This window comes from Mytilus galloprovincialis, chromosome 7 (genome assembly GCF_965363235.1).
Source record: "Mytilus galloprovincialis chromosome 7, xbMytGall1.hap1.1, whole genome shotgun sequence".
Classification (NCBI taxonomy): domain Eukaryota; kingdom Metazoa; phylum Mollusca; class Bivalvia; order Mytilida; family Mytilidae; genus Mytilus; species Mytilus galloprovincialis.
This window is the reverse complement of record NC_134844.1, coordinates 18,498,960-18,525,056: the sequence shown is the minus strand read 5'-3', so window position 1 is coordinate 18,525,056 and position 26,097 is coordinate 18,498,960. Positions and strand designations below refer to the sequence as shown.

The 26,097-nt window shown below is 32.2% G+C and overlaps 1 protein-coding gene across 1 annotated transcript; it reads right to left on the bottom strand.

The window, feature by feature from the left end:
• Positions 1–1,196: 1,196 nt before the first annotated feature.
• LOC143084440 (short-chain collagen C4-like) lies at positions 1,197–21,830 on the bottom strand. Its single transcript, XM_076260803.1, has 4 exons — positions 21,438–21,830; positions 17,408–17,476; positions 15,449–15,685; positions 1,197–1,643 (listed from the first exon to the last, which is right to left on the bottom strand). The coding sequence occupies exons 1-4, from the start codon at positions 21,757–21,759 to the stop codon at positions 1,405–1,407; spliced, it is 867 nt and encodes a 288-aa protein (XP_076116918.1). The 5' UTR covers positions 21,760–21,830; the 3' UTR covers positions 1,197–1,404.
• Between the last annotated feature and the right edge of the window lie 4,267 nt (positions 21,831–26,097).

Sequence of the window (26,097 nt, the reverse complement as noted above, 5' to 3'; positions counted from 1 at the left end):
TATTAATATCCATTTTAGATTTTATTTAAAGTAAGTTCTCTTTGATTAACACTGAACTAAATTTGTTTGTTCATTATGTTTAAAGCATGATATTTTCAAAGTAGATGTAAGTGTTTTTAAATTTATCAATTATATTTGAGTTACATAGATCTTTATCGAGTTTGGCCATACTCTGTAATTCATAGCAATAAAAGGCCAAATCTGTATTACTGTAGTGGAATTAACTATTTGTGGATTCTTATAAAGTCTATATATAACTTTTGGACTAGTTTAAATCTCGGTCTATTTCTGAAATTTATTCTTACATACTTTTGATTTTTTAACCCTGCATGCTGACATTGCCTATGTAAAATTTTAAAATCGTTTGTATGCACATTGAACGACAAATTTATGTGACGTATAAAATTTTCTGACGTCAGACACTCAAATCAATGAATGTGTTCGTAGATAGTAGATGTTTTTGTGTTCTGTTAAATTGTTCTCTTTTAAAATTGTTATACGATACGATGATGACTGATGTAGCCATATTTTGACTATTTTATTTATTGTGTCTGTTTATTTAACGCATCAATGTAAATATAACGGAATTTGATGAGACTGTCATTAAAGTTAGAGGGTTAGCGCTATAGAACCAGGTTTAATCCACCATTTTCTACATTTGAAAATGCCTGTACCAAGTCAGGAATATGACAGTTCTTGTCCATTCGTTTTTGATACGTTTTGTTATTTGATTTTGCCATGTGATTATGGACTTTCCGAATTGATTTTCCTCTAAGTTCAGTATTTTTGTGATTTTACTTTTTACAAGGGAACGATTGGTGACCATAGGAATACATACAACCTACCAATAATTTGTTTATGTCAAAACATATGTAGATGTTGTCTAAGAAAAATGTACCGCTTACATCCTCGCATCACAGTTCCAACAAGTATATCAAGTATGTTTCTAGCTCTTTTTTTTTCTTTTTTTTAATTTTATTTCAGAAGCACTTTATAAGATATGCAGAAAACACATTTGGAATCAAATTGTATTGAAGGACCATTAAATGAACCAAGAAAATACTACTTGATGAGATTGCGTGAATGTTAAGTATTGAAAGTGAAAACTGTCAACTTATTTGAATGGCTAATCAAATTCTCGTAATTTCAAACTTTCAACGCGTTATAGGCACATAAAAAAATGATCACAAAAAACCCCCATAATAATCTCTTTAATAGAAGTACAGGAACTAATAAACAAAATTAAAATAGTGTTTTGTGTTGTAGCAAACAAAGTATAATATGCAAACTATGGTGGAATGATGAAGTATCAATCAAGAGACTACATTGCTCACGGTAGTTTTCATGTTTTTGTATATTTTGAATTTGAAATAAATATCTGTTCTCTACCAATCTAATAAAATTTCACTTTGTGCATACCACGCATAACACGTCTGCGTGTTCTTTGAAAGGAGGGCATCTCAAACTACCACACTTAGTTCTGATTGGATAAAACAGTGCCCCATTTTCATTAGATGATTTAGAGTCAAACTGTTCAGCATTGACATCGATGCAAGCATAATCAGTTCTTTTGTAGTCGTTATGACCGGCCATTAGGTATCCATTATATTCAGGGTTCCAGTCTTCATAGCAGGTTTTTCTGCCTGTAAGTAAAAGGTATACTATTTAATGATATGTTCTCTCATACGGGGAAGGTTCTCTGCAAACTTACTTTTGTTTGTTTAGCCTATCTTCAGTTTGATATATCATACATTAACTTCCCTTATTTTATGAAAATATGAAGATTGTTTCAACCTCAGAACATTTGTATTTCACGAGGGCATTGCACAAGGGTGAACAAACCGGCATATCTATCTAAGCTAAGAAAAAATGTTCAATTTCGTTGTCTAGACTTCATTTACCATTTGATCATAAAATATTTATTTATACACAATTTTTTACATCCGCTTGCTTTAATAACAAAAAATTATATATAGTACGCACCGAACAAATGTTAGCTATCTATTTTAATTTGATACTACTTTTTCAACTTTACACACGATTATTATATTTTCGCTAGCTAGAAACATCCAAGTAATAACTACATACTCGTGACAAATATAAACAACATATATAAAACATGCTCTAAGTTTATAAAACAGCCCGTCATGCTCGATGGACGCCAGATTGTAGTTTAAATATTCGCAAATATTATTATTATCATCATTGCAATGGATATATAATTCAACATCATTTAGTTCCTTTGTATATACACCAAACTCAACTTTGACTTAATGCACTCCTTCATAGACAGTCAGGAACAACTAGAGAGAATATCTATATTATCGATAAATAAATGGAGACGAATTGTGCACATCCTGCTACGAACATGAAATTTGGCATAGACCTTCCTCAACTATTGATCTTTTATTTCAGATAGGGAGGCATTTGAAAAAAATGTCTCACTTCCGGTAAAATCCAAAATGGCGGACATCATACTTAAATCAGCCCTTTATCGAAGGCTAGTATGTGAAAAGGTGTTACTATCATGCTACTAACATAATATTTGGTACCAACCTTTGTTATGTACAACTTTTGAATATATGATATAGATAATATGTCTTCAAAAACACTACATCCGGGAACATCCTACATGGCGGATATAGTACTAGAATAAGCTTACTTTTAGGGAGGATAATATAAATGTGTTTTAATGTATTGCTACTATCATTACATTGTGCAGGAACCTTTCTTTTTGCTTCTCATGGATACAATATATACGACATATCACTTTAAAAATCTTACTTCCGGATATATCCAAAATGGCGAACTTTTTTCAAAATGTAAAGAAAATCTTTTTGTTGGGGTTTTTTTGCTTGTCATTAAACTATTGGTTTCTAGTTATCCTCAAAACCACTAATTTCATTCTGTTGTAAATTTTTAAATCACACTTCCGGTAAAAAAAAAGCCAATATGGTGTTAATTTCAAAAATGAGTCCTCAATCAATATCTTTGATTTAGAGTTTTAGATAGATTGGTTCAAACAAAATAAAATTACTGAAGTACTAAAACATTTTTCAAATTACTACTATTTGGCTAAAAATACATGTTTATTCACAGTCACCACCACATGCTAACAAAGAAGTGCACCGGAGACCCGATTTTCAACATTAACAACGACCACGACATCCTCTGTATCTGTATCAGTATGAATACGTTATCGATACAAATTCTGGCTTTAATATAATAATCACGGTTTGAGAGAGCAAAGCCGATTTATTGACGATAGTAGGGTGCCCGATCAACAAATCTTATCGATTTGCCTTAACGGAATAACACACGGCTATATTTTATATCATTGGAAAGAGGAGAACAAGCCTCATCGAAATAGCATTGTCGTCGCTGTCTATCGTGGTCACGATTTTTTTAAACCAGGGTCAAAGGTCAAAGCAAAAATTCAAGGAAAATGCAGTCACATTTAGATAGCTTGATTCTCCTAGATTTATGCGTTTGGAGCAAAATAAAAACAATTAATTTATAGAAAAATATCTTTTGTATCTACATTTAGAACTTATTTTATATTTTCATCCCCAAAAATGACTTTAGATTGACTTTTTTGCATGTAGGGTGCAAATTTGAAATTTTCAAACAGCTGTTAAATAACAGTGACCTTGACCTATTTTAATTTCTAAATTTGTTATTTTTGTATTTAATTCGTTACAAGTAATATCTAAAGACGTTTTTTAGATCTTAACTTTAATCATTTGTTGAAAACAAAATGTGTTTTCCACGTCTTTTGAAAGTAAGGTGTTCGTCAATTTCTAGGTAAATATCAAATTTTTTTTATTGGGTGCGAAATAGTATATTTAAATGATTTGTTCCGAAATCAACGTCTAACTTGGTTGTATTTAAAGCTTTGTGTATAACTTTGCTTTAAAGAAGTAAAAATTACTGTAAACAGAGAAAAAGGGAAAGGGGGGGGGGGGGGGCAAAAGTTATGAAAACGAAACGTCTATTAGAACAGGTAAAACACCCCTTCTTACATATACAGATGACTTTATGAGCAACAATTGGCTATAATGTTTATAAGTATTCCAAAAATTTAATAATAAGGGAGAGGGTTATGTACAGATCCGATGTTTTTACAAACAATGCGAACAAAAAAGGCGTAAGAAACCAAAGGAACTTTAAAAACTTATAAAATGAAAACAAGCAGGCAACAGTATTGCTAAAACACACACACACACACACACACACAAAGATTAAATGCAAATAGAAAATTATGATCGAGGCTAGTTTTACCTACTACGTTCTTAGTAGTCTTCTGTAGTTTTAGCCCATCAACCATGCCAAGGTCAGAGAACATATGGCAGGTTTTTTTTTTAATTTACATATCTTTCGGAATCCCCACTAGAAAGATTATTACTATATTTCCAACGATATAAAAATTGATTATATGTTTTATTTATTGTTAATTGAAAATATTATGGACTTCTTAATTTTCATTCGATAGCTACAATGATTTATAAGGTACATAGAGAAAAATGAAATCTTATACATCGTCATCTTCGTCGTCATCAATGTTTCTAACTGCAACCAGACGAGTATTTACATTTTGACATATATCATTTGCCTGATATGGGCATACATCTGTACAGGATAGAAGTCACATTTTTATCATTCGAACTGAAGAGGAGAATGCTAGGTTAGTTTTGCTATTTTGGAAGATATCTTTACGTCTGGAGTGAAGCGTTTATTTCATATTGTTTAAAAGTAGATTCACAAGGAAGAAATTTTACAAGGGAGAAATTTTAAATTGTAGCCAATTTTACGCTCAATTTGTTTAAGCACAATGATCTATTTTTAGTTTTGACTTTAGATAATCCAACCTAACACCAAGATCTCGAGCTGCATCTATCGATTCATCGATATCACAATAAGAAAGGTTTGACAAATCGATGAAATCATCTGGGTTTTCCTTTAAGACTTATAAACAGTGCACCTATCGATGCTAAACAGGACCAATTACATTTTATCGCATCATGTAACATCATGTGCGGCTGGTACCATGTTACAGGTGGCAAACCCGATACTTTTACATGTGCAAGCTATATTGCCTGTTTGAAACCATAGCTCATGCAAATCACAAAATACTGAACTCCGAGGAAAATTCAATCGGGCAGCCCATAATCGCATGGCAAAATCAAATGACAAAACTCATCAAAAACGAATGGACAACAACTGTCATGTTCCTGACATGGTACAGACATTTTCAAATGTAGAAAATGGTGAATTGAACCTGGTTTCATAGCGATAAACCTCTCATTTGTACTTATGAGCCCATAATATCAGAACATCTGTATCTTGTGACCTTACTATTAGCCTACTCTTGATTCCTTTCACATCGAACTCTTTGTCTACATGTATAGCATGTAAAATCATGCCAGTATCTACTTCATCGGGCGTACAAAATAATTCTTCCAACCTGAATACTCCGTCTGAGCTGACTTAGGGTCCTTGGAAGTGTTAAATAGAAAATGACTTCTTCATGTATAATAGTAACTGTTGATATACCATGATGCCAAACAATCAATTCACCAAGAAATATGATTAAGGCCTGCTGGTTCTCACTGACCCAAAGAAACTTTATACAGTCAGGAATTTGACGACCTTCTATGTATGCCCTGAAACACTTTACAGACGAACAAGAACTTGATTAAGCTTTAAAATAACTGCAGTTGTGTCTGCTAGTGTAATATTTAAATCAAGAATGATGGTACAACATTTTGTAATCATCAGTACGAAGATAGTCTAGGTCTGAAGCATCGTGCAATATACTAAAATATACATGATCTTTCCGTCTTCCCATAGCCTCGATAAAGCTTTAGTGTTAATTCCTCGCATATTAATAAGCAATTCAGTAGAAGAACCATGACATATAAGTTAAAACACACTTATCCCATTGTATTTCAGTCCAACTTTGCTTAGGGTTTGATTAGCATAGTTTAACAGGACTGTGAATGTGTGTCATATTCCGGGTCTGAAACGTGACCGAAGGATTTGTTTTGTATATTACAATTATAACAAAACTATCAATTAAAAGAGAACACAATTAAAGTTATAAAAACCAAAGTGATATTTCAAAGTACAAAACAACGATCTTCGAACAAACTGGACTATTCAAAACAAACAAATTGGCCATACAAAAATCTAAAATGAGAAATGAAGTTAGTGACAATAGTTAATGACCTAATAGTGTAAGCTGCAAAACGAGTAACGGCACGAGAAAAGGCGTGTTTGAATCAAGGCAAACATATCACTAAATTTGTGTTTTTAATTGTTATTTTCTTTTCACCGATTAACATTACACGAAATATATTTGGCACACATATGAACCATGTCTTATGGATTTAATCAGAGTAAAAATCCCATGAAGGTAACACACAATAAATTTGCTTTCGTTCAAAATGTGGTAAATTTCGGCTAAAAAATAGTCTTACTAAAAAAATGATATACTTAGAATTAAATAATCTAAATCTTTTCAGCTTTCGTTATATGATATATATTTAATGTTCAAGCTAAATGATAAGTATCATTTGAACAAATAACACACAAAGCAATAATTATATTTTTCGTGTTGAAGATGGCCTGTATTATGAGGTATCTTTGGGTACCCTAAGAAACCACAAAATTTTGAAAAACGTGACCACGGTAGCTTACGACGACATTCATGATTGAAAAATATAATGATATTCCGATAGTTTGGATATAAATATAGCCGTGTGTTATCCGTTAACTTAAACTCGTTAACTAGACGTCTTTTTCGATACTGGGCACCCTAAGTACTACGAGGCGAAAGAGCAGATTTAATGCTCGCACTACAATGTCGTCTAGCTGATTCGACGCGATCACTGCCTATACAAAGAATGAGTTTGAGTATTGTGGTGTTTTGTTTATTTGAATGTCAAAACACTTAGAGTGATTCTTTACTTGCTTTTCCACAATATTTGTTGCGTGGTAGTCTTCGAACTTCTTGGCAGTTATGTTTCTCTTAGGACGTGCTTTTTTAGGAAATTCTTCTGGTTCAATAGCGGAAATGCGAATCAGCCCCTAAACCACTTTGTATTTAAATAAATTAAACTTCTAGCTTATTCGTCTTGCAATTGTTTGGAGGTCTTGTAGGTCCAGTTGAGCAAGCATATTGGAGACACACCCGTCCTCTCTCGACTTGTAATCTATGGTGATAAATCTTGCTGCTTGACGTTGAATCCTTTCTAGCTTATTTATGTGTGTTACCGTGTAGGGGTCCCATACTATGGATCCATATTCCATCGTTGATCAACGAGCGAGATGTAAGCTATATTTTTGCAATCTTGTGAGCAGTATTTCAAGTTTCTTCTTTGAAAGCCAAGTGTTGAATTTGTTTTCTTTGCCACGTTTAATATGTGCGTGGTCTATTTGAGGTCTTCCGAAATTTTTAGGCCTAGGTATGGGTTATGCTTGACTTGTTGTAGTATGTGTCCATTTAAAATGAAGATTGTGTGGCTTTAGTTTCTGCTGCTTAGGATGTAGCATTTTTTTTGCCTTTACCCGCATTCCTCGGACAAAATGATGAGGCCTTAGAAAGAGTTATTTAAAAGTTATCCTCTTTGTCCCTTCGCCATCCATTAGCGCCTGAACTGAGTAGCATAAGAGCCAATTCCAAGCTCGTCCCCCTAAACACCTGTCTAAGTATATTGCACGTTTTACATGCCGAAAAGAAACTAGACCAAGTTGAGGGAGCTTTTTGCCCTCCCGAACACAATTCATTGTTCGTCTACCCCTGTCACGGAGTAGCGAAACAGTAATGACAGCATCATCAGTAACGACTATTCGAATCATGACTCGTGCAAGTTCGTGTTTCATTGCATCAGACATATGTACTATGATTCTATTGTCAGCCTCTTAACGTGAACATGGTGATCAACTTGAAATACATCTCGAGGTAAATAAGACAGAATATCCTGAGCATTTGTTATAAGAAGCAAGAGCTACATTTAAGGGAAAGGGAATACACAGACAAATCCAGAGTCAAAACAAGATGACGACAATAAGAAAGAACTTTTAAGTTTTCATTCGCATCAGCTTGCTCAATAGGTTTTGAGGAAAAGGTAGTTGTAGCAACAATTGCTCAGGATGTTCTGTGTTATCCACCACATGATGATGTTTCAAGCTTAGCATCATGTTCACGTGAAGAGGCTGACACTTGAATCAAGATGCATGTGTCTGATGCAGTGAAACACAGACTTAACTGAGTCATGACTCGAACGGTCGATACTGATGTTGCTGTCATTGCTGTTTCGCTTTTCAGTGACATAGGGGCAGACAAAAACAAAAAGGCTTGCATTTGGAAGTGAACAGCCTCATATATCTATCCGTCCATGACCTTTCAAATTCACCAGGCATTTAGAGATTACACGTTTGCTGTAAAAGGAACTGCGTCGGTGACATGGATGGTGTTTTTTAAAGATGTGACTCTATCATTTATCAGCCAAAATCACCAGATATGGATTTAACAGTGTCATTGATAGAACGATACGTGGTTTTGTTGTAAGATCGAACAAACTTATCAGATGGGGTTAACGAAGCAAGAATAATGTGTATTTGGAAGAGGAAACACTTACTGAGGCTATTCCCACGACTCCGTCTAGTCTTTTTCAGTAAGCAAAACGTGCAATATACCATAGCGGGTGCGAATGAGTAACAAGCTTGGTATTGGTTCCTGTGCTAACTAGTCCATCGCTTATGAATGGCGAAGGGAAAAATAACCTTCGATATTGGGCTAATTTAAGTATGATGTCCGCCATTTTGAATTTTACCGGAAGTGAGACATCTTTTTCAAATGCCTCCCTATCTGAAATAAAAAAGATATAGTTGAGGAAGGTCTATGTCAAATTCCATGCTTGTAGCAGGATGTGCACAATTTTTCACAAAGCCGCCGTACATCATAGTTTATACCTAAGAGTTTAAATTTCCCTGTCTGATTCCATTTTAATCTTTCTCCTTGGTGAAATATTTCCTTTGAACGTGCTTTTGACCCAATCCAAAATGCTTCAGTTTTTTCTAAGTTTGCTCATAAACCAGAACACTAAAATATATAGAGATTGTTCTAACGATTTTTTAAGTTAAGGTTGAGTCATCTGCATACTGACTAAGCAAATATTCAGAGTTATCTATCTTAATACCATTAATATATGGGTTATTTTTCATTGCTGCACTCATAACTTCCACAGCCAGTATAAAAAGGTAAAGACATAAAGGATCCTCTTGACGGACCCTTCTTTCTATATTAAAGAAACTAGAACAATGACCATTATTTTTGATACAACTTTCGATATTAAAATATAAATATTGTACCCAATTACAGAAATCTGGACCAAAACCTAAGAATTCAAGTGCTTTATTTATGAATGACCATTCAAGAGTATCAAATGCTTTTTCAAAGTCTAAAAGGAGTAGAAGTCCAGGTATATTTTCTTCTTCAGTTCTTTTCAGTCAAAAATCAGTTTTGTACATTTCCCAATGTATCTACCTTTAATAAATCCTAACTGTGTTTTACTAATATTATGTTTGAGCAAAGGTTTAATTCTATTTGAGATGGACGCGTAACATATTTTCATATCAACATTTAAAAGGGTGATATGTCGCCAGTTATTTAATTAAAACTTAGATTTTCCTTCTTTTGGGATGCATGTAACAATGCCTTGTCTTTGCGAAATGGATAAAGAGCCTTCTTCAAAGCTATAATTAAAGGAATTAAGTAAATAGAATTTAAGGTCATTCAAGGAAAAATTATAAAACTCTGCTGTATACCCATCTACCCCTGGTGATTTATTGTTTTTCATGTTTTTTTTTTAGGCATTCAGACATTCTTGAGTTGATAATTTTCCCTCATTTTCTAATATTTGTTCTTCTGATAAACAATTGATAAAAGAGTTATTTCTATTGAAAAACATATTTTCATGTTCCATTTTACAAAATGCATATATGCGGGAATTTCTCGCTACATTGAAGACCTGTTGGTGACCCTCTGCTGTTGTTTTTTATTTGGGCGGGTTGTTGTCTCTTTGACACATTCCCCATTTCCATTCTCAATTTTATTAATAGATGAAAATAAATTTTGATAAAATTTTCTCTGTTCTTCCAATATTTTGAATTGATCAAAGATTTCATCTCCATTCTCATTGATAACTTTACGGATAATTTTTTCATTATAATGGCTTTTTTCTAAATTACAAAAGTAGTTTGTACATTTTTCTCCTTCTGCTTCCCATTTTGCTTTTGTTCTTGCAATTATTCCATTTTTTTCTTTTCTCTTAATGTTCTTAAACTCTCCTCTATGCTTTGAATTTCAGTTTTTAGTTCCTGATCTAGGTGTAGGTCATATCTATTTTGTAAAATGTTTAATTGTTGTTCAAGTTGAGATTCTTCCCTTTGACTTTTTTTTTAGATATGAAATATAAGAGATAGTTTTCCCTCTTATTGTACATTTTAATAACTCTCAAAATATATGGGGGTTTACAGATAATTCTGTTTCTTCCCCAGTATCTGTATTTGATAGGTTATATTGATTGACAGTGTCTGATATACACTTTTTAATCTCAGCCACATAATAAGTATCATGTAGTAAGCTATTATTGAAATTCCAAGTACCCCTCCCCTTTCTTGGTTATAAAATTTTAAACTGAGAGAAACAGGAGAATGGTCAGAACGATAGCTAATATCTATATCAGATTTATTTACTAAGGATTCAAAATCAGTGGATATCAAAAACTAGTCTAAACGACTTTGTTTATGTGCTGGGCCTCTCCATGTATATCTTTTCTTGTCTGGGTTATTTGCTCTCCAAACATCTACCAAGTCTAAGGAGTTCTTTATTTCTATCAGTTTAGTATACGCTTTGTTTATCATTTTTGTTTTATAATTAAGTGTATCAATTTCATAATCTTGAACTACATTCCCGTCTCCTGCCATAATTATTGATGAATTTTGAATATTTGAGATTACTTCCTGTACTCTGAGAAAACACCTGGATTATCATTATTTGGGCCATATATACCAGCTAAAGTTATTCGATACTCATGAATGGTCATATTCAAAATTAAATAGTTTCCCTCTTAATGTTTGTATTCTTTATGAACAATAACTTTGAATTTATTATTTAGAAGTATAGCATCTCCCCTGCTGTGTCCAGTGAACGAGAAAAAATAGGCTTGATATCCTCATTCATTTCTCCATTTATTTTCTCTTTCTTTTGTACATTGTGTATCACATAAAAAAGTTATATCATATTTTGTATTACATCTATTAAAAAATATCTCTGCGTTTTACTTCTTCCGACAGTCCCCTGCAATTAAGAGCCCCTATAGTAACTGCCATAGTACTAAAATATTAAACTGAGTTGTATATAAGCATATATACATGTATATGTAATCAAAAAAATCAATTGCTTTCACAAATAATAATTGTCAATAAAAGATATGAAGACTAATTTAATCAATATATCAAATTCATAGGCATATTGCAGCATGAAAACAAATAGTTTTCTTATCCCTTTTCCCTGACACTGACCTGTTCAACCTAAACACAAAAATCTTATGCATACAAAAGTGCAATAAGTGAAAAAAAAAAATTTTTGAAATAAATAAACCCCCTGAGTTGAACCCCACAGAGGTGATTCCCTGTGCTGCCATTCAATATTAAGGACAACAAAGACATACTATGCTCTCCGGTTCTTTTCTTTTTAGCTTGAGAATTTTGAAAACTACAGTTTATGTAATTTTGTCTCATGTAAGAAAATGAAAATTAAGGGAAAAATGATTGAACAAAATAACAAAATACACTCTTGGCATGGATGTAAATGCTTTCCCGGATTACCTTAATCCTTCACTGTAAAGAAGTTTTTATTGAAATATTTCAAATGAGCCTTCTGTCGGATTTCTATATACATGTGATGCATGATTTGCAAAATAGAAATTGTTTGCAATAATTTATAAATTTTGCCAAATCGCGGTCAAACAAAAAGTTGTTGTTTGAATGTTGCCAAGTTGTTCTACCCGAGCGCCCATATTTATGAGTCTAGTACATGTCTGTAACTATTGTAGTATGTGGTGATTTCACCTTAAACTATTTGGGGTTACAAGAAATTTCAAGGCGCATGGGGGTCGCCATCTTTGTTATTGTTTCTCGAACGCGGACCTCTATGAAAGCACGGTGTTTATATATCTCAACTTGTACGATTCGCTCGTGTATGTAACAATGTTTTAGATTTTAACGAGAGAAATTTATGTTTTACTGAAAAATTATTACACCAGGGTTTTCGATATCACAAACTAGTCAAAACATTTACTAAATTTTATCATCGGTATAAAGACATCATTCGTAAATATAGCTCAACATGCAGACTTCTAATACGTTCAGGTATTTCACATCCAATTTTTTATGGTAATATTCTTTATAAAGCACAAAGGTGTCAGTATTCACCTCAGAAACTTACAAAACCTTTGAATAGACTTATTAAGAAGGGATATAATTACGATACTGTTGTCAAGTCATTAAAGATTGCATATTTTGGCGTTAATATTGAGTCACTGATAAGGTCTTTGCATCGGAACTAAACACATTATTTTTTTAAAAACAGTTGTTGGCATGACACGGGTTATGTTCTTCTCATATATGTTATGATGGTATGATACTAAACCCCTAACGGGAAGGATTGTGCCTGATGTTCATATGATGAAATCATAATCTTTCAGTCAGTTTAATTGAAGTCTGGAGCTGGCATGTCAGTTAACTGCTAGTAGTCTGTTGTTATTTATGTATTTTTGTCATTTTGTTTATTTTCTTTGGTTACATCTTCTGACATCAGACTCGGATTTCTCTTGAACTGAATTTTAATGTGCGTATTGTTATTCGTTTACTTTACTACATTGGTTAGAGGTAAAGGGGGAGGGTTGAGATCTCACAAACATGTTTAACCCCGCCGCATTTTTGCGCCTGTCCCAAGTCAGGAGCCTCAGGCCTTTGTTAGTCTTGTATTATTTTAATTTTAGTTTCTTGTGTACAATTTGGAAATTAGTATGGCGTTCATTATCACTGGACTAGTATATATTTGTTTAGGGGCCAGCTGAAAGACGCCTCCGGGTGCGGGAATTTCTCGCTACATTGAAGACCTGTTGGTGACCCTCTGCTGTTGTTTTTTATTTGGTCGGGTTGTTGTCTCTTTGACACATTCCCCATTTCCATTCTCAATTTTACTTGTATATTTCATTTGTACAAACAAATCATGTGATTAAAACAGCTGATTTTTAAAAAACGCGGACCTCGACGAGGACCAAAGGCAAAACACAATTTAGAAATTTTGTATAAATATAAGGCCAGACAAATAAGGTTGAAATAAATTCTTTTGAAATATTAAAGGATTTCAATCTAAGGACAACGATAATGACAATAAATGTAAATAACACATAATTCAAACATAGATTAACTGAAAAATCAAACTTTTATTATGCAAATTGTAAATTAATGTTGTAATCTATGAACGCTTGGTGACAAGCTTTAAAAATGGAGCATCTCGTAGGTATACCAATTTCGTTTTCCTTCTGGATTCTGGTGACAAATCCCGTTGTTCCTTCATAAGTTCACCTTGGCGAACGGAGATACTGGCCGGTAGATCTGGCACGACACTATATCCTGAGCGAGGCGGTAATTTTATGGCTGCCTTTAGAATGTCATCGGTCGATCAGACTCGATAGTCTTAGCATAATACTGCGTCTGTCCTCATTACCAGACGGCAGACGGTGGACTGCAGTGAAAAGCATGTTGTCTGCACGTTCTGGTGGGATGTTAAGTTTATTCTTTACAAAGACTCTAGTGAATGTCTCTGTAACCTTTGGCAGTTCCCGATGGTTGGAGTTTCCTTGTACACCTCTGATAACAACATTCCACTTACGCCCCCATATTTCTAGCTTCAATCGTTCAGTTTGTTCCTTTTCAATCAATCTCTCTAGATTTGGAATGTGTGTGTTGTGAATTGCATGTCGTTTAGAGTTCATGAATTCATTGTGATTTTCTATGTGATGAACTCTTCTTTCGGTCTCAGTTTGTTTTGCATTTTTTGTTGTATGTGTATCTACTATTACAGTAACTGTTATTGATATATAAAAGAAAAATAGTACTAATCTAATCATTTTGTCGATACTGACTTGCTTCTCTTGCCGCCTCTAGACATTCTCTTCTCCAGGACTCGTAGTATTGCAATTAAAGCATTTCCATGGTCTATCGATGTGGGTTGTTCTTCTGGAAATAATGTACGGAGCTGGTTTCCTTTTTGCCTTTTTTTCCTTTTTGCTTCCGCTCTACTTTGAGGAGCGTACATTCTTTTTTCGTTCTCTGAGTTTTCAAGTAACGGATTAGCAGTAAATTCTACAACAACACTCCAACTTGCTTCTGAGGAGTCCGCTAGTATGAATGGTATTTAAATGTTTTCTGATTAAAATTCGGCTAGCGTTCTTATATTTAAGTCATATGAGGTGACTGAATCAGATTGTATTAAAATGCTTATGCACTATGAACATTCATAATGTGAGAATTAAAAACAGATGTTGAAAAAAATATTGCAGAAACATTTGAAAATCTTTTAAACATTTTTTTTCAAATACTTAACCCCATCCCCTGTCAAAAAGACATTTTATAATAAAAAATAGGCAAACTTTTCTTAATTTAATTGTTAATCTATTTTTCCTATCATGGCCATTTATAGCTAACTATATGATATGTTTTTTTTCTCATTGGTGAGTTCGTGCAGTTGCCTTTAACTGTTTACATCAACTTCATTTGAATTTTGGTGGATAGTTTAATGCGTTTCCCTCAGTTTTAGTTTGTTACCCCGATTTTGATTTTTGTCCATATATTTACGAGTTTTGAACAGCGGTATACTACTGTTGCCTTTATTTATCATAGGCAACCATAACACATCTCCTTATTTATATCTTTGGCCAGACACATACTACATGTAATGTGACGTGGAGGGTATGGTAAGGGATTTCTTCCCTCAACCATCAACTACATCGTCACTGTATACGATAGACAAAAGATGTAGTGTTTTTTTCTATTTACAGAGGAATTGTTCTAACCTTTTTATTTATTTATGCAACTGTCATACAGTTGAGAGATTTAGCTAGCTATAAAACCATTTTCTACATAAAAATGTCTGTACGAAGTCCTGAATATAACAATTGTTATCCATTCATTTGATGTATTTAATCTTTTGATTTTCCCATTTGCTTAGGGACTTTCCGTTTGGAATTTTTTTACTTGGAATTTGGTATTTTTGTCATTTAATTTTTAAGTCATATGCAATATCACTTAAAACAAACTTCGTTGACTAATTTATAGCCATTTGATTTCATTTCTTAACTAAATGATTTACCAGGAATTGTTATGACTGAAGACCTCCGCTTCCTGCGACAGACAACACATGGTACCTCCCTGTCCACCAAACTACCCGACATTCCATGAGGCTTTTGGTTTTTAAATATCTGATATTCAGCACCATAAAGTTGAGAGTTGGTATATGATTGGTGTTCTCCATTTTCGGGATCATTTGGAAGACAAAGATAATTAACACCGCCGCCTTTATGATCATAAAAGTTACCACCAGCTTGACCTACAACATCAAAATAAGAGATACATGTAGGTGTAATACCACCAAATCATGGTACGTCACATCCGGTTGTATACGAAAGTAGGTCTAAAAAAATATTCCCTTGAACTTGACAGTTGTAGCTAATTAATTCTACATTTTATTGCAGTAAAAACATTTCTGTGTCATGAACATATGTCTTATATGAGTATTTCAAAACACCATTATTTTTTATTTGGGATTTCTATAGAAAATTTTGTAATCTTGAGGTTACATGGTGACTAAACCTTGTACACAGATAAAATAAGGGGAGACATTTGATTGGTTAACTTCCAATGATGGTTATTTTCTTATATGCAATGAAATGTTATGTGAATTTTTTTCTATAGTACTGGACAGGATAAAATTTTACTCATGCCAAGTATTTCTTTATTTGAAACAAAGATAAATTCTGAACATTTTTTTGAAAAGTACAAATTTAACAAAGACTAATAGGGAAACATCAAAGCACACTACGAACGAATACTCAGAAAGAATACGTGAAGCAGTGGAACCTTGTGTCGCCTGTGGTTACTGCTTTCAGTCGAAACGTGTCTGTCGCGTGTTAAAAGTCCACTTATCAGTAAAAAACGGTTTACTAATTTTAAATTTCTCCTATTTGCTATTTGTGATCAAGAATATTAGCTTCTGTTGAAGTTTATTTGTTCACAGTATTTTAATACCTGACCGTCTACAAATGTTATCTGACAAAAATCCAACTATCAGTAAACTACTGGAAAAAATATGTTTTCAAAATGTTGAGGCATTTGTCTGCTACTGAGAAAATTGAACACAATAAAAATGCGTTGATGATGGTAACTCTAAGGTGGGATGGTGGTAACTATCGATCAAAATAGTTTGGAGATGATGGTAACTTTTATATTACATGAGGTTTTTTTTCCAGTCATTCTGCAGTGTTTAACATCGCTATACATGAAATGAAACACAATAACCCTTCTTAACTGAAACCACTATATTGGGGTATAGACCAATACTAGCACAAAAATGTGTCGGAAAAACAAATTAGAATTTTTATCAAAATGAAAATTTCTTTAATGCAACGATTTCACAAACAGTGTTGTAATAATACCAACTAAAACTATATATGTAACTGCATTGTCCGTTATTTCTTTAAAAGTGTGATTTGTTCCAGTTAAATCATCTTCTTATGCAGAGCAATCGAATACAATTAAGTCGCCTTTAACCTGTTTATTTCTTCAAGTTTATATAATAAGGCAGTGTCTCTTACACATATTCTGCTATTAAGATCTTAAACCAAAATCAATCAAAGTTCTGACGTACTGAACATATTATGACTGCAAGTTTTTTTTGGATGGCCAAAAGCACTTGTCACAGAAAAAAAGCACACCTCTATACATGAAACTGAGGTTAATGTACAGAGATTTTTTTCTGAGACAAGTTCGTGCGTTGATGATGAATAAATGACAGGAAATTCAACCTCACCGCAATAACTATTATATTGTAGTGATACAAATCAGTATACACTGGCCATGGTTTGTTGTTATATATTATATTCATATAACAGTTACATAAAATAGAGAATGTAAATGGGGAATGTGTCAAAGAGACACCAACCCGACCATAGAACAGACAACAGCAGAAGGTCACCAGAAATCATTGATAGAGTAAACTAAAGAAGTTGTAAATGATGTTCATTAAAAACTTTATATGAAAAACGAACATTACCTGTATAAACAAGTTCGGAACCATCAGGACAACCTTTTCTTCCCCATCTTACATAGGTAACACCATATCCTGTTAAAATTATTAAATCTTTAAAAAGAATGAAAAGCAATAAAACGCCTGGATCAGATGGTTTTTCGAGTGAATTTAAAAAAAAATTCTGGCCTGACTTAAAAATTTTTGTTTTAAGATCCTTGAATGCAGGTTATGATAAAGGGGAACTTTCTGTTCCTCAAAAACAGGGGATAATTACATGTCTTCCAAAAGGTAACAAACCTAGACATTATTTTAAAAACTAGCGCCTTATATCTTTGCTTAATACTGTATATAAAATTGGCTCTGAGGTTATAGCAAGAAGATTTAGAACAGTTTTGACGAAACTTATTGATACTGATCAGACAGGTTTTATGAGTGGAAGATATATAGAGGAAAATCTAAGATTGATCTATGATATCATGGAATATACTGAAGATAATGATATACCAGGCCTTTTATTGTTGATAGATTTTGAAAAAGCCTTTGATTCCATTTCATGGGAATTTCTTTTAAATGTATTGAAATCTTTTAATTTTGGCGATTCTATTATAAATTGGGTGAAAGTGCTCTATCGAAACATTAATTCAGCAGTCATTCAGGGAGGAAATCTTTCAGACTTTTTCACTGTTGAATGGGGTTGTAGGCAAGGTGATCCATTATCGCCTTATAGTTTCATTTTTTGTGCAGAAATGTTAGCGTTAAAAATAAGAAATAACAAAAATATAAATGGAATCAAAGTTGTTCATGTTGAACACAAACTCTCGCAGTTTGCTGACGATACATCACTACTTTTAGATGGAAGCGAAGAATCTTTAAATGAGGCATTATTGGAACTCGATTGGTTTGCGAAAATGTCTGGTTTGAATATAAATTTTTCGAAAACTCATGTAATTTGGATTGGAAGTAAAAAGTACAGCACAGAGACACTTTGTACAAATCAAAATCTTACTTGGGGAAGCACATCCTTTAAATTATTGGGTGTTAATTTTGATGTTGATTTAGAAAAAATAGTTAAAATCAATTATAATGAAAATATTGTAAAAATAAAAAAAACTAGTCAAACAATGGTCTAGACGTAACATTACTGTTATTTGTAGAATTACTGTTGTAAAGACACTTATGTTGCCAATTTTAAATCATTTAATATTGTCACTACCTAATCCAAGTGAAGATATAATTAAACAGATAAATGAACTTATGTATAAGTTTATCTGGAACTCACCAATTCATAGTGTAAAAAAAAGATGTAATACAAAAAGATTATTGTGATGGAGGCTCAAAAATGATTAAATTACATGCTTTTATAAATGCTTTGAAATGTACTTGGATAAGAAGAATTTGTAAAAACGATTGTAAATGGCGAAATATATTTTTGTCATATGTTGATAAAGATAGATTCTTTATTTGTGATAATAGCTACGTAAAGCAACTACAGCAAAGTATTAAGAATAAATTTTGGAAAGATGTACTGGGTGCTTGGCAAATGTTAATTGAAAAAGAAATGAATTTGCACGACTGGGAATATTTTCTTTACAGTCCAATTTGTATGAATAACCTATTCCAAATTGACAACAAACCAGTGTTTTTCAAAGACTGGCATAGTAAGGGTATTCTACATGTAAATGATATTGTTGGGGAGAATGGTACCTTTCTAAATTTTTATCAATTTCAGGAGTGTTTTCAGATGGATATAGACATCATGAAATATAATAGCATAATTTCTGAAGACTTCCAAAAAAATTAATAGGGGAGATTATAAATTAGTATCTCTTTTCATACCATCAGTTGTAAAGACCATTCTCAAAAGCAAAAAGGGATCTAAAGATATGTATTTGGTGCTTAACAAAAACAACACTGTTCCTACAGGAGTAAAAAGATGGGAAGCAATTTTAGTTTTAGAAAATCAAAACTGGAAAAAGATTTTTTTAACTACCATTTGCTATTACAAAAAATACTAAGCTACAAGGGCTTCAGTATAGAATTAATCATAAAATTCTGGCAACAAATACGTTTTTAAACAAAATTGGGATAGTGCAAAACCCATATTGTACTTTTTGTAAGACTGAACTTGAATCAATTGAACATATACTGTTGGACCGTTATTATGTACAACAATTTATTGAGCAAACTGAAATGTGGTTTCTCCAGAATGGTATTAGTATACCATTTACACAAGATATTTTTTTGTTTGGAATTTATCACGAATGTACAAAGGTGACCCTCAAAACATTATTTTTCTCTGGATTAAACAATATATATATATATAATACACGATATTTTAAAGGAGAATTAAGTTTAACAGCATTGATTGAAAAAATAAAGCATCATTATATTTTGGAGAAGAAAATATCAATTAAAAATAAATGTTTTGACAAGTTTAATCAAGCTTGGTGCATTTACCAAGAGGCTTTACATGATAATTTGGTGGATTAGCAACTATACAAAATTAGCAGAAATCAAACTAAGTTTTTGTTTTTTTTATATTTGTTTTTTTTGTTTTTTTTTCTTTTTCTTAATCATCTTTTAATTCTTTTATTTATTAATTCTCTATACTTATTTTTTGTATGTCCTTTTTAATAAGATACAATTATAAAATCCCAACAAAATGTTATTTTCAAGTTCTATACATTTTCTGATAGGTTGTATTATATTGCATTCATATATATGAACTTAATGTTTGATAACTGTACTGTTGTATATTATATATGTTGGATAAAAAAAAAAAAAAAAAAAAAAAGGCAGAAAAGAGGAAGAGATTGTGACTACGACAATATAAATATATCTGTGTTTTCAGATCTGAAATAACAAGTTTTCCTTATTGTTTCCTTACTTATAAAACATTAAATCTCAATTTATCCGTACATCTATCTAAGTAGCGACTTTAATTCTAGCTTAAGAAACCAATAATTTTTAGAATTCTTGTAAGCAACCACCAAATCATATAGTAAGGAAATAGTGAAATTATCAGGTAGCATATACCACTGTGTTACATCACTGTCGGATAAAGGTGGCTCGGAAGTGGTGTAACGCAAATAGTATATATTCACCATAAACAAAATATTTTTCGCCGTAGTTTCAACTGCTTTATTTACATTCATTTCTCTGTGACAACAATATTTCAGTTCAAAATACAGTTTTGTTGAAGCCTAAATATAATAGAACTTGGTTCTTAGAAAACAAAGTTGTGAAGGTACTAGAAATATTGACCGGAAACATACCTCTTCGTCACGCCATACTAGCTCACATCTAAGGTATGTTAGAAAAGAAGTACAAATTCAAAACTTTAGTATTTGATTAGAATATGGTCACTATAACATATAATATTGACTCTGGCTGCAAAAGGTGTTCAATGCAATGATTAATAAATGATTGTTTACTGCTATCACTTGTCTATGAGTTACTTCATATACCTGACACCAGTATTATACAACGGGACAAAAAACCTCTAAATTCAGAAATTATTGAGATATTTTGCGTTTTAGAATAATAAGAAACTTTAATTATATTAATAAGTTGCCTACCTTTTTTCCATGAATTACCCCCCAAAAAAGATTTCCAAAGTACATTTATCATTTAATTCAACAAATTACTTTTTACATGAAAATAGAAAAAAAAACATACGTTCAAGCTCTTTAAGGCCAGACAGACAGACAGACAGACGGATGGACGGACGGACAAACAGACGGACGGACGGATGAACAGACGGACGAACAGACGGACGGACGACAGTATACCATTATACGTCCTGTAAACGGGCGTATTAAAACACAAACTGGCAAAACTGTGAATTAAAAAAATCATTGCAATGTTTTTATCATTGCAAAAAAAGCGACAGTTTAATGCAATAATCAAAATTTTGATTTGTTAGTGATTTTCTTACTTTTTCTTACACAAAACAGTTTCCCGCTTTCATATATAATGTTTACAAACGAATAGAAATACTATCTACATGTACTTTAAAAAAGGAAAATAAGAAAAGAATTAAAAAAAAACATACGTTCAAGTTCTGCAAGGATTGTTGCTTCTATTGTAGCATTGACAACTTCTAGTTTGTTGTCAATCAACTGTCCCATAATATCTTTTATAGCTGTTTCAATACCCTTCTGTATCTGTTGTTCTATGTAGGCTTTCAAATGATTGTTCATATTTGTAACATCTAAATCAGCCTTTAATGTAGCTTTCATATCATCCAATAACGGCATTGAAATCACATCTCTACAACTATCACCATTACATTCAGAGGCTAAGGATGGAGGAATTCTGATGGTCAATAACATACAGCAAACGCCAATGTTTATCCAACTAAAGTTCCGAGCCATTACAAAGTATGAAATGAACTGTGCAGTGATCAGCAAAACAAGATATATTCTTCAAATGATTTTCAACTTTGAAGGCTATCCTACTAAAAGTTTGAAAACTAAATTTTCCCACGAACTACAAGATATATTTAAATTCTTACAAAAAAATAAACAACATACGATATTAAACGATTTACCAATTCTTGCACGTTAAACATCGTGTTTTACACCATCAGCGTATACGAAATGGGAATCGAGACAATTATTTTTAACTGTACGTGCGAGTATTGCTAGTGTACAGTATAGAGAAACAACTGGTAATTGTATTTAATTTCGTTTTGAAAAAGAAAAGTAAATAATTTAAAAGAAATGCTTACCACAATTGCATATAAATATGATATTATGATGTACATTAACTGTATCATAATATACAAATGTGTGTTATTTTAAAAAGCAACCGAATTGATAATTGAAAACGATCCGTTTTAACTATAAATGCGCCCAAATGTTTATGATGTAGGATTATCGAAGTTGAAAATGAATTTCCATTGTGGATTTATTTGATGGTTAAAAGTGCAGCAACTGAGAATATTCATTAAATGATTTTGATATTGTTGATTTTTACAACTTAAAAAGCAAACTTGTCATGCATGCTTAATTGAATACAGAAATTTTACAAAACACTGTTCTTGATGTGTCATTGTATTCTTAAAATTACACATTTAGTTATTTGTAACAAGAATTGATAAGACTTTCAAACCTAATGTAAAACTCGGTTGTCGCTTGAACTTGTGCTTGTTTTTTTTCTGTCAAAAAATAGTTATCAAAGGTACAAGGATTATAATTAAGTACTCCGACGCGCGTTTCGTCTACATAAGACTCATCAGTGACGTTTATATCAAAATATTTATAAAGTAGAAAGTTGACGAGCATTGAGGATCCGAAATTTAAAAAAGTTGTGCCAAATACGTCTAAGGTAATATATGCCTGGGATAAGAAAATCCTTAGTTTTTTTAAAAATTCAAAGTTTTGTAAACAGGAAATCTATAAAAATGACCACATTATTGATATTCATGTCAACACCGACGTGTTGACTACTGGGCTGGTGATAGACACTGTTAAAGATTCACATGTGACATGTACATTATCCAGTCATTTTAGCGTCAAATGTTAGTTTAGTTGCATTAACGGGTTTTTCGGTCCAGGATATACGCACGGAAAAAGCTGCTTCGCTACTTGATGCATACCACTTTAGATATAAACTTACACTTACACTCACGCGCGAAGTGAACGTCGTTGCATGAACGGTCTTTGTTATCTAAGATGCGTCACGAAATGACGATTCATCTAGCCCCCGCCACACTAGACCAAGACCAGGCAGTTCGCACTAAATAAAATTCATGAAAAAAAAGATCACTGTGAGAGAGTGAAGTAATCGGCTTGCATATTCAATAATCATAGTTTTCAAGTTTATATCATGACTAATGTGATGATATATGTTCAAAGTTGGTCGTGGACATCAATGACCATAAAGACCTTTGCAGGTCCTTATTTCGATCTTATCACAACCAAATAGATCTTACTACGACTTTCATTTTGTTTTGATAATTTCTTAGGTCGTAGCGGGATCATGATCCTATTGTGATGGGGTATAAGTATACGATGTATAAAACCCTAGCTATAACGAGACTGAACATATTATTTCGAACTATTTGTGAAATAAAATTGAATATTTTTTCTCAAACTTTCTCTGAAACACTGTATGGCTGAAGGGGTGATAAACCCCAACTGCTTCGCTTACATGTTTCGGGTATTTAATTGAAAAATATGTACTATATTTTTATATATATGTTGTGTTATTTTATTATTCAAAAATCATATTTTGTTTTCGGTTTATATTCGATTCTACATTAAAAATGTATGGCAGATACAATACACATTTTATAAGAAGACCTGCCCATTGTATACAGTGTTTATGTCTTCGTATACAAAATTGCACACATGACTACTTGTGATTGATGTCATGTCGCTACAACTACTTTATAGCTAAGAAGAATCTACTGTTGTAAACTTAAGTCAGAGCAGCTGTATAACATAGAGTTTTTATGCATTTGTAATAAATCACTTTGTTATTCATAAATATTTATATAACAATTAAATTTTAATTAATATTTTTATAAAACTATAAACAATGTTGTTTTATTTAACAATATAAGATAGTTACTTCAGAAAAATAGACAAAACATTTCTATAAACCAAATGAAAGACCAATATTTGATAAAACGTGGTAAAATTCAGAACATACAGAAATATGATCGACAGAATTTATATAGTTTTTGTCAATTTATTCGTCTTATATTTAGGTTACCTAAAGAAAAACATTTAAAATTTAAAGATATACACATATATAAAAAAAAAAACAAATCAATATATGTATTGCCTTGTGATTATTCATAACATGTAGCTTTCAGTTTTTAAATTATTTTTTGAAAATGTAGATTATATCACGATACATCACTATTCCACGGATATTGTCGAGCCCGAGAAATTTATTTCGCTAAATTGAGGCAAAGCGTTCCTAGTTTCCGTCATCGGCGTCGGCAATGTCTAAATTTAGGTTTAGTCTGTGGTTTAAGTTTTTTTTTACACCAATAACGTTGCCAAACTTTCATTTCTCCGTATTTCACTTATAAATGGACTTAGCTTTTTTTACATTTAACAAATTTATGCAGTCTGGACTTAAAGTTTGTAACACATCAAATACTTTCTCAAACCTTCATTAAATTTTATGAACATATTTATGATTAATATAAAAGAGAAGATGTGGTATGATTGCAAATGAGAAAACTGTCCACAAGAAACCAAAATGACACAGACATTAACAACTATAGGTCACCGTACAACAATGAGCAAAGCCCATACCGCATAATCAGCTATAAGAGGCCCCAATATGACAATGTAAAATAATTCAAACGAGAAAACTTACAGCCTCATTTATATAAAAAAAAATGAAAGAAAAACAAACATGTAACACATAAACAAACGACAACCACTTAATTACAGGCTCCTGACTTGGGACAGGCACATACATATATAATTTGGCGGGGTTAAACATGTTAGCGGGATCCCAACCCTCCCCCTAACCTGGGACAGTGTTTAACAGTACAACATAAAAGGAACTATAAAATTCAGTTGAAAAAGGCTTAACTCAACAAAATTTTACATACTGACGTTGTGTATCATCTTAATTACTAAGATTTAATCATTAAGCATTAAATCAATTTAATAAATTAAGATTATCGTCTGCTAAACTTGAGTTATCTTTTCTTTAATTTTGAAGGACTTGAGCGTCTTTCATTTACCTACATAATTTCATAAGCGGTTTTCCCGCTTTTATTTGGTATAAAATTGCATGCTTTTCGTGATTTGTTCATTGCGTGATTTGAACTGAAGGAACACAAAAGGATAGGCTGATTCAGACATAAGATAAGTACATATGTTTTATTGATAAATAGATATAGTTATTGCAGTTGAATTTTCTGAATGATTTTATTTCTGTATTTTGTTAAGAATAATTTTATTTTATTTGAAAGTTGTTATTGCAATAGTTTGATTCTTAATTCAATGTATCGCGTACTTGGATAGCATTTATACGAAGTACATGTAGACTATTATTTAATAGTTACATTTGTGCACACATATATTAATCATTGAATAGCATTTAAATAGCTTTTAAATTAAAATGCTTTGATACAGGTGATATATTTGTTTTGATTGTAATTTATGAGCGATATTCTTTAAACAGGTAATTACATGTTTGTAGTGTAAGCCGTATTAACATTTACATGTCCGCTAATGTTTAATTTGATACACGTTCATCTTTTATAAGTTATTAATTTGCGGATAATTAAATCAGCTTGGTAATTTAACTTGCTGTTTATAACGACGTTTTATTTGGTTAAAAAGAACATTGCACTTGTTTTAATTGTGTTTACTTACAAACTTCAGTTGTTTAATGCATTCAAATGTATTAATGTTATTGAAGACAACGTAGTGGGTTATATGTGGTATTTAATTTATCTAAATTGAATGATTATTAAGAACCTGAAATTATATTTTGAAATATGATTAAGTCTTTTAATACTTGATGTATGTATCTAATCTGTTTTTATAATTATAATAGTGTATAACAATGCCAAGGGGTAGAGGCAGACGTCGTCGGCAGGACCCGGTTGTAGGAGGTCGAGAACTTCGTATTAGAAGGGCTCCTATGGAACAACAGCAACCACCAGTTAGGAATGAGAGAAGGCGCCCCCAAGTTGAGGTTGATGAAGATGCCCCTGTAGTAAGAAGACGGAT

What these genes read in the sequence shown, in the direction of transcription:
- LOC143084440 (XM_076260803.1), bottom strand. Translation starts at nt 21,759, where the DNA reads ATGGCTCGGAACTTTAGTTGGATAAACATTGGCGTTTGCTGTATGTTA. An exon ending in AATCCTTGCAGAACTTGAAC is followed by an intron (nt 17,477 to 21,437) that starts GTATGTTTTTTT and finishes TAATTTTAACAG; the next exon opens with GATATGGTGTTACCTATGTA. An exon ending in TTCAGTCATAACAATTCCTG is followed by an intron (nt 1,644 to 15,448) that starts GTAAATCATTTA and finishes TTTTACTTACAG; the next exon opens with GCAGAAAAACCTGCTATGAA.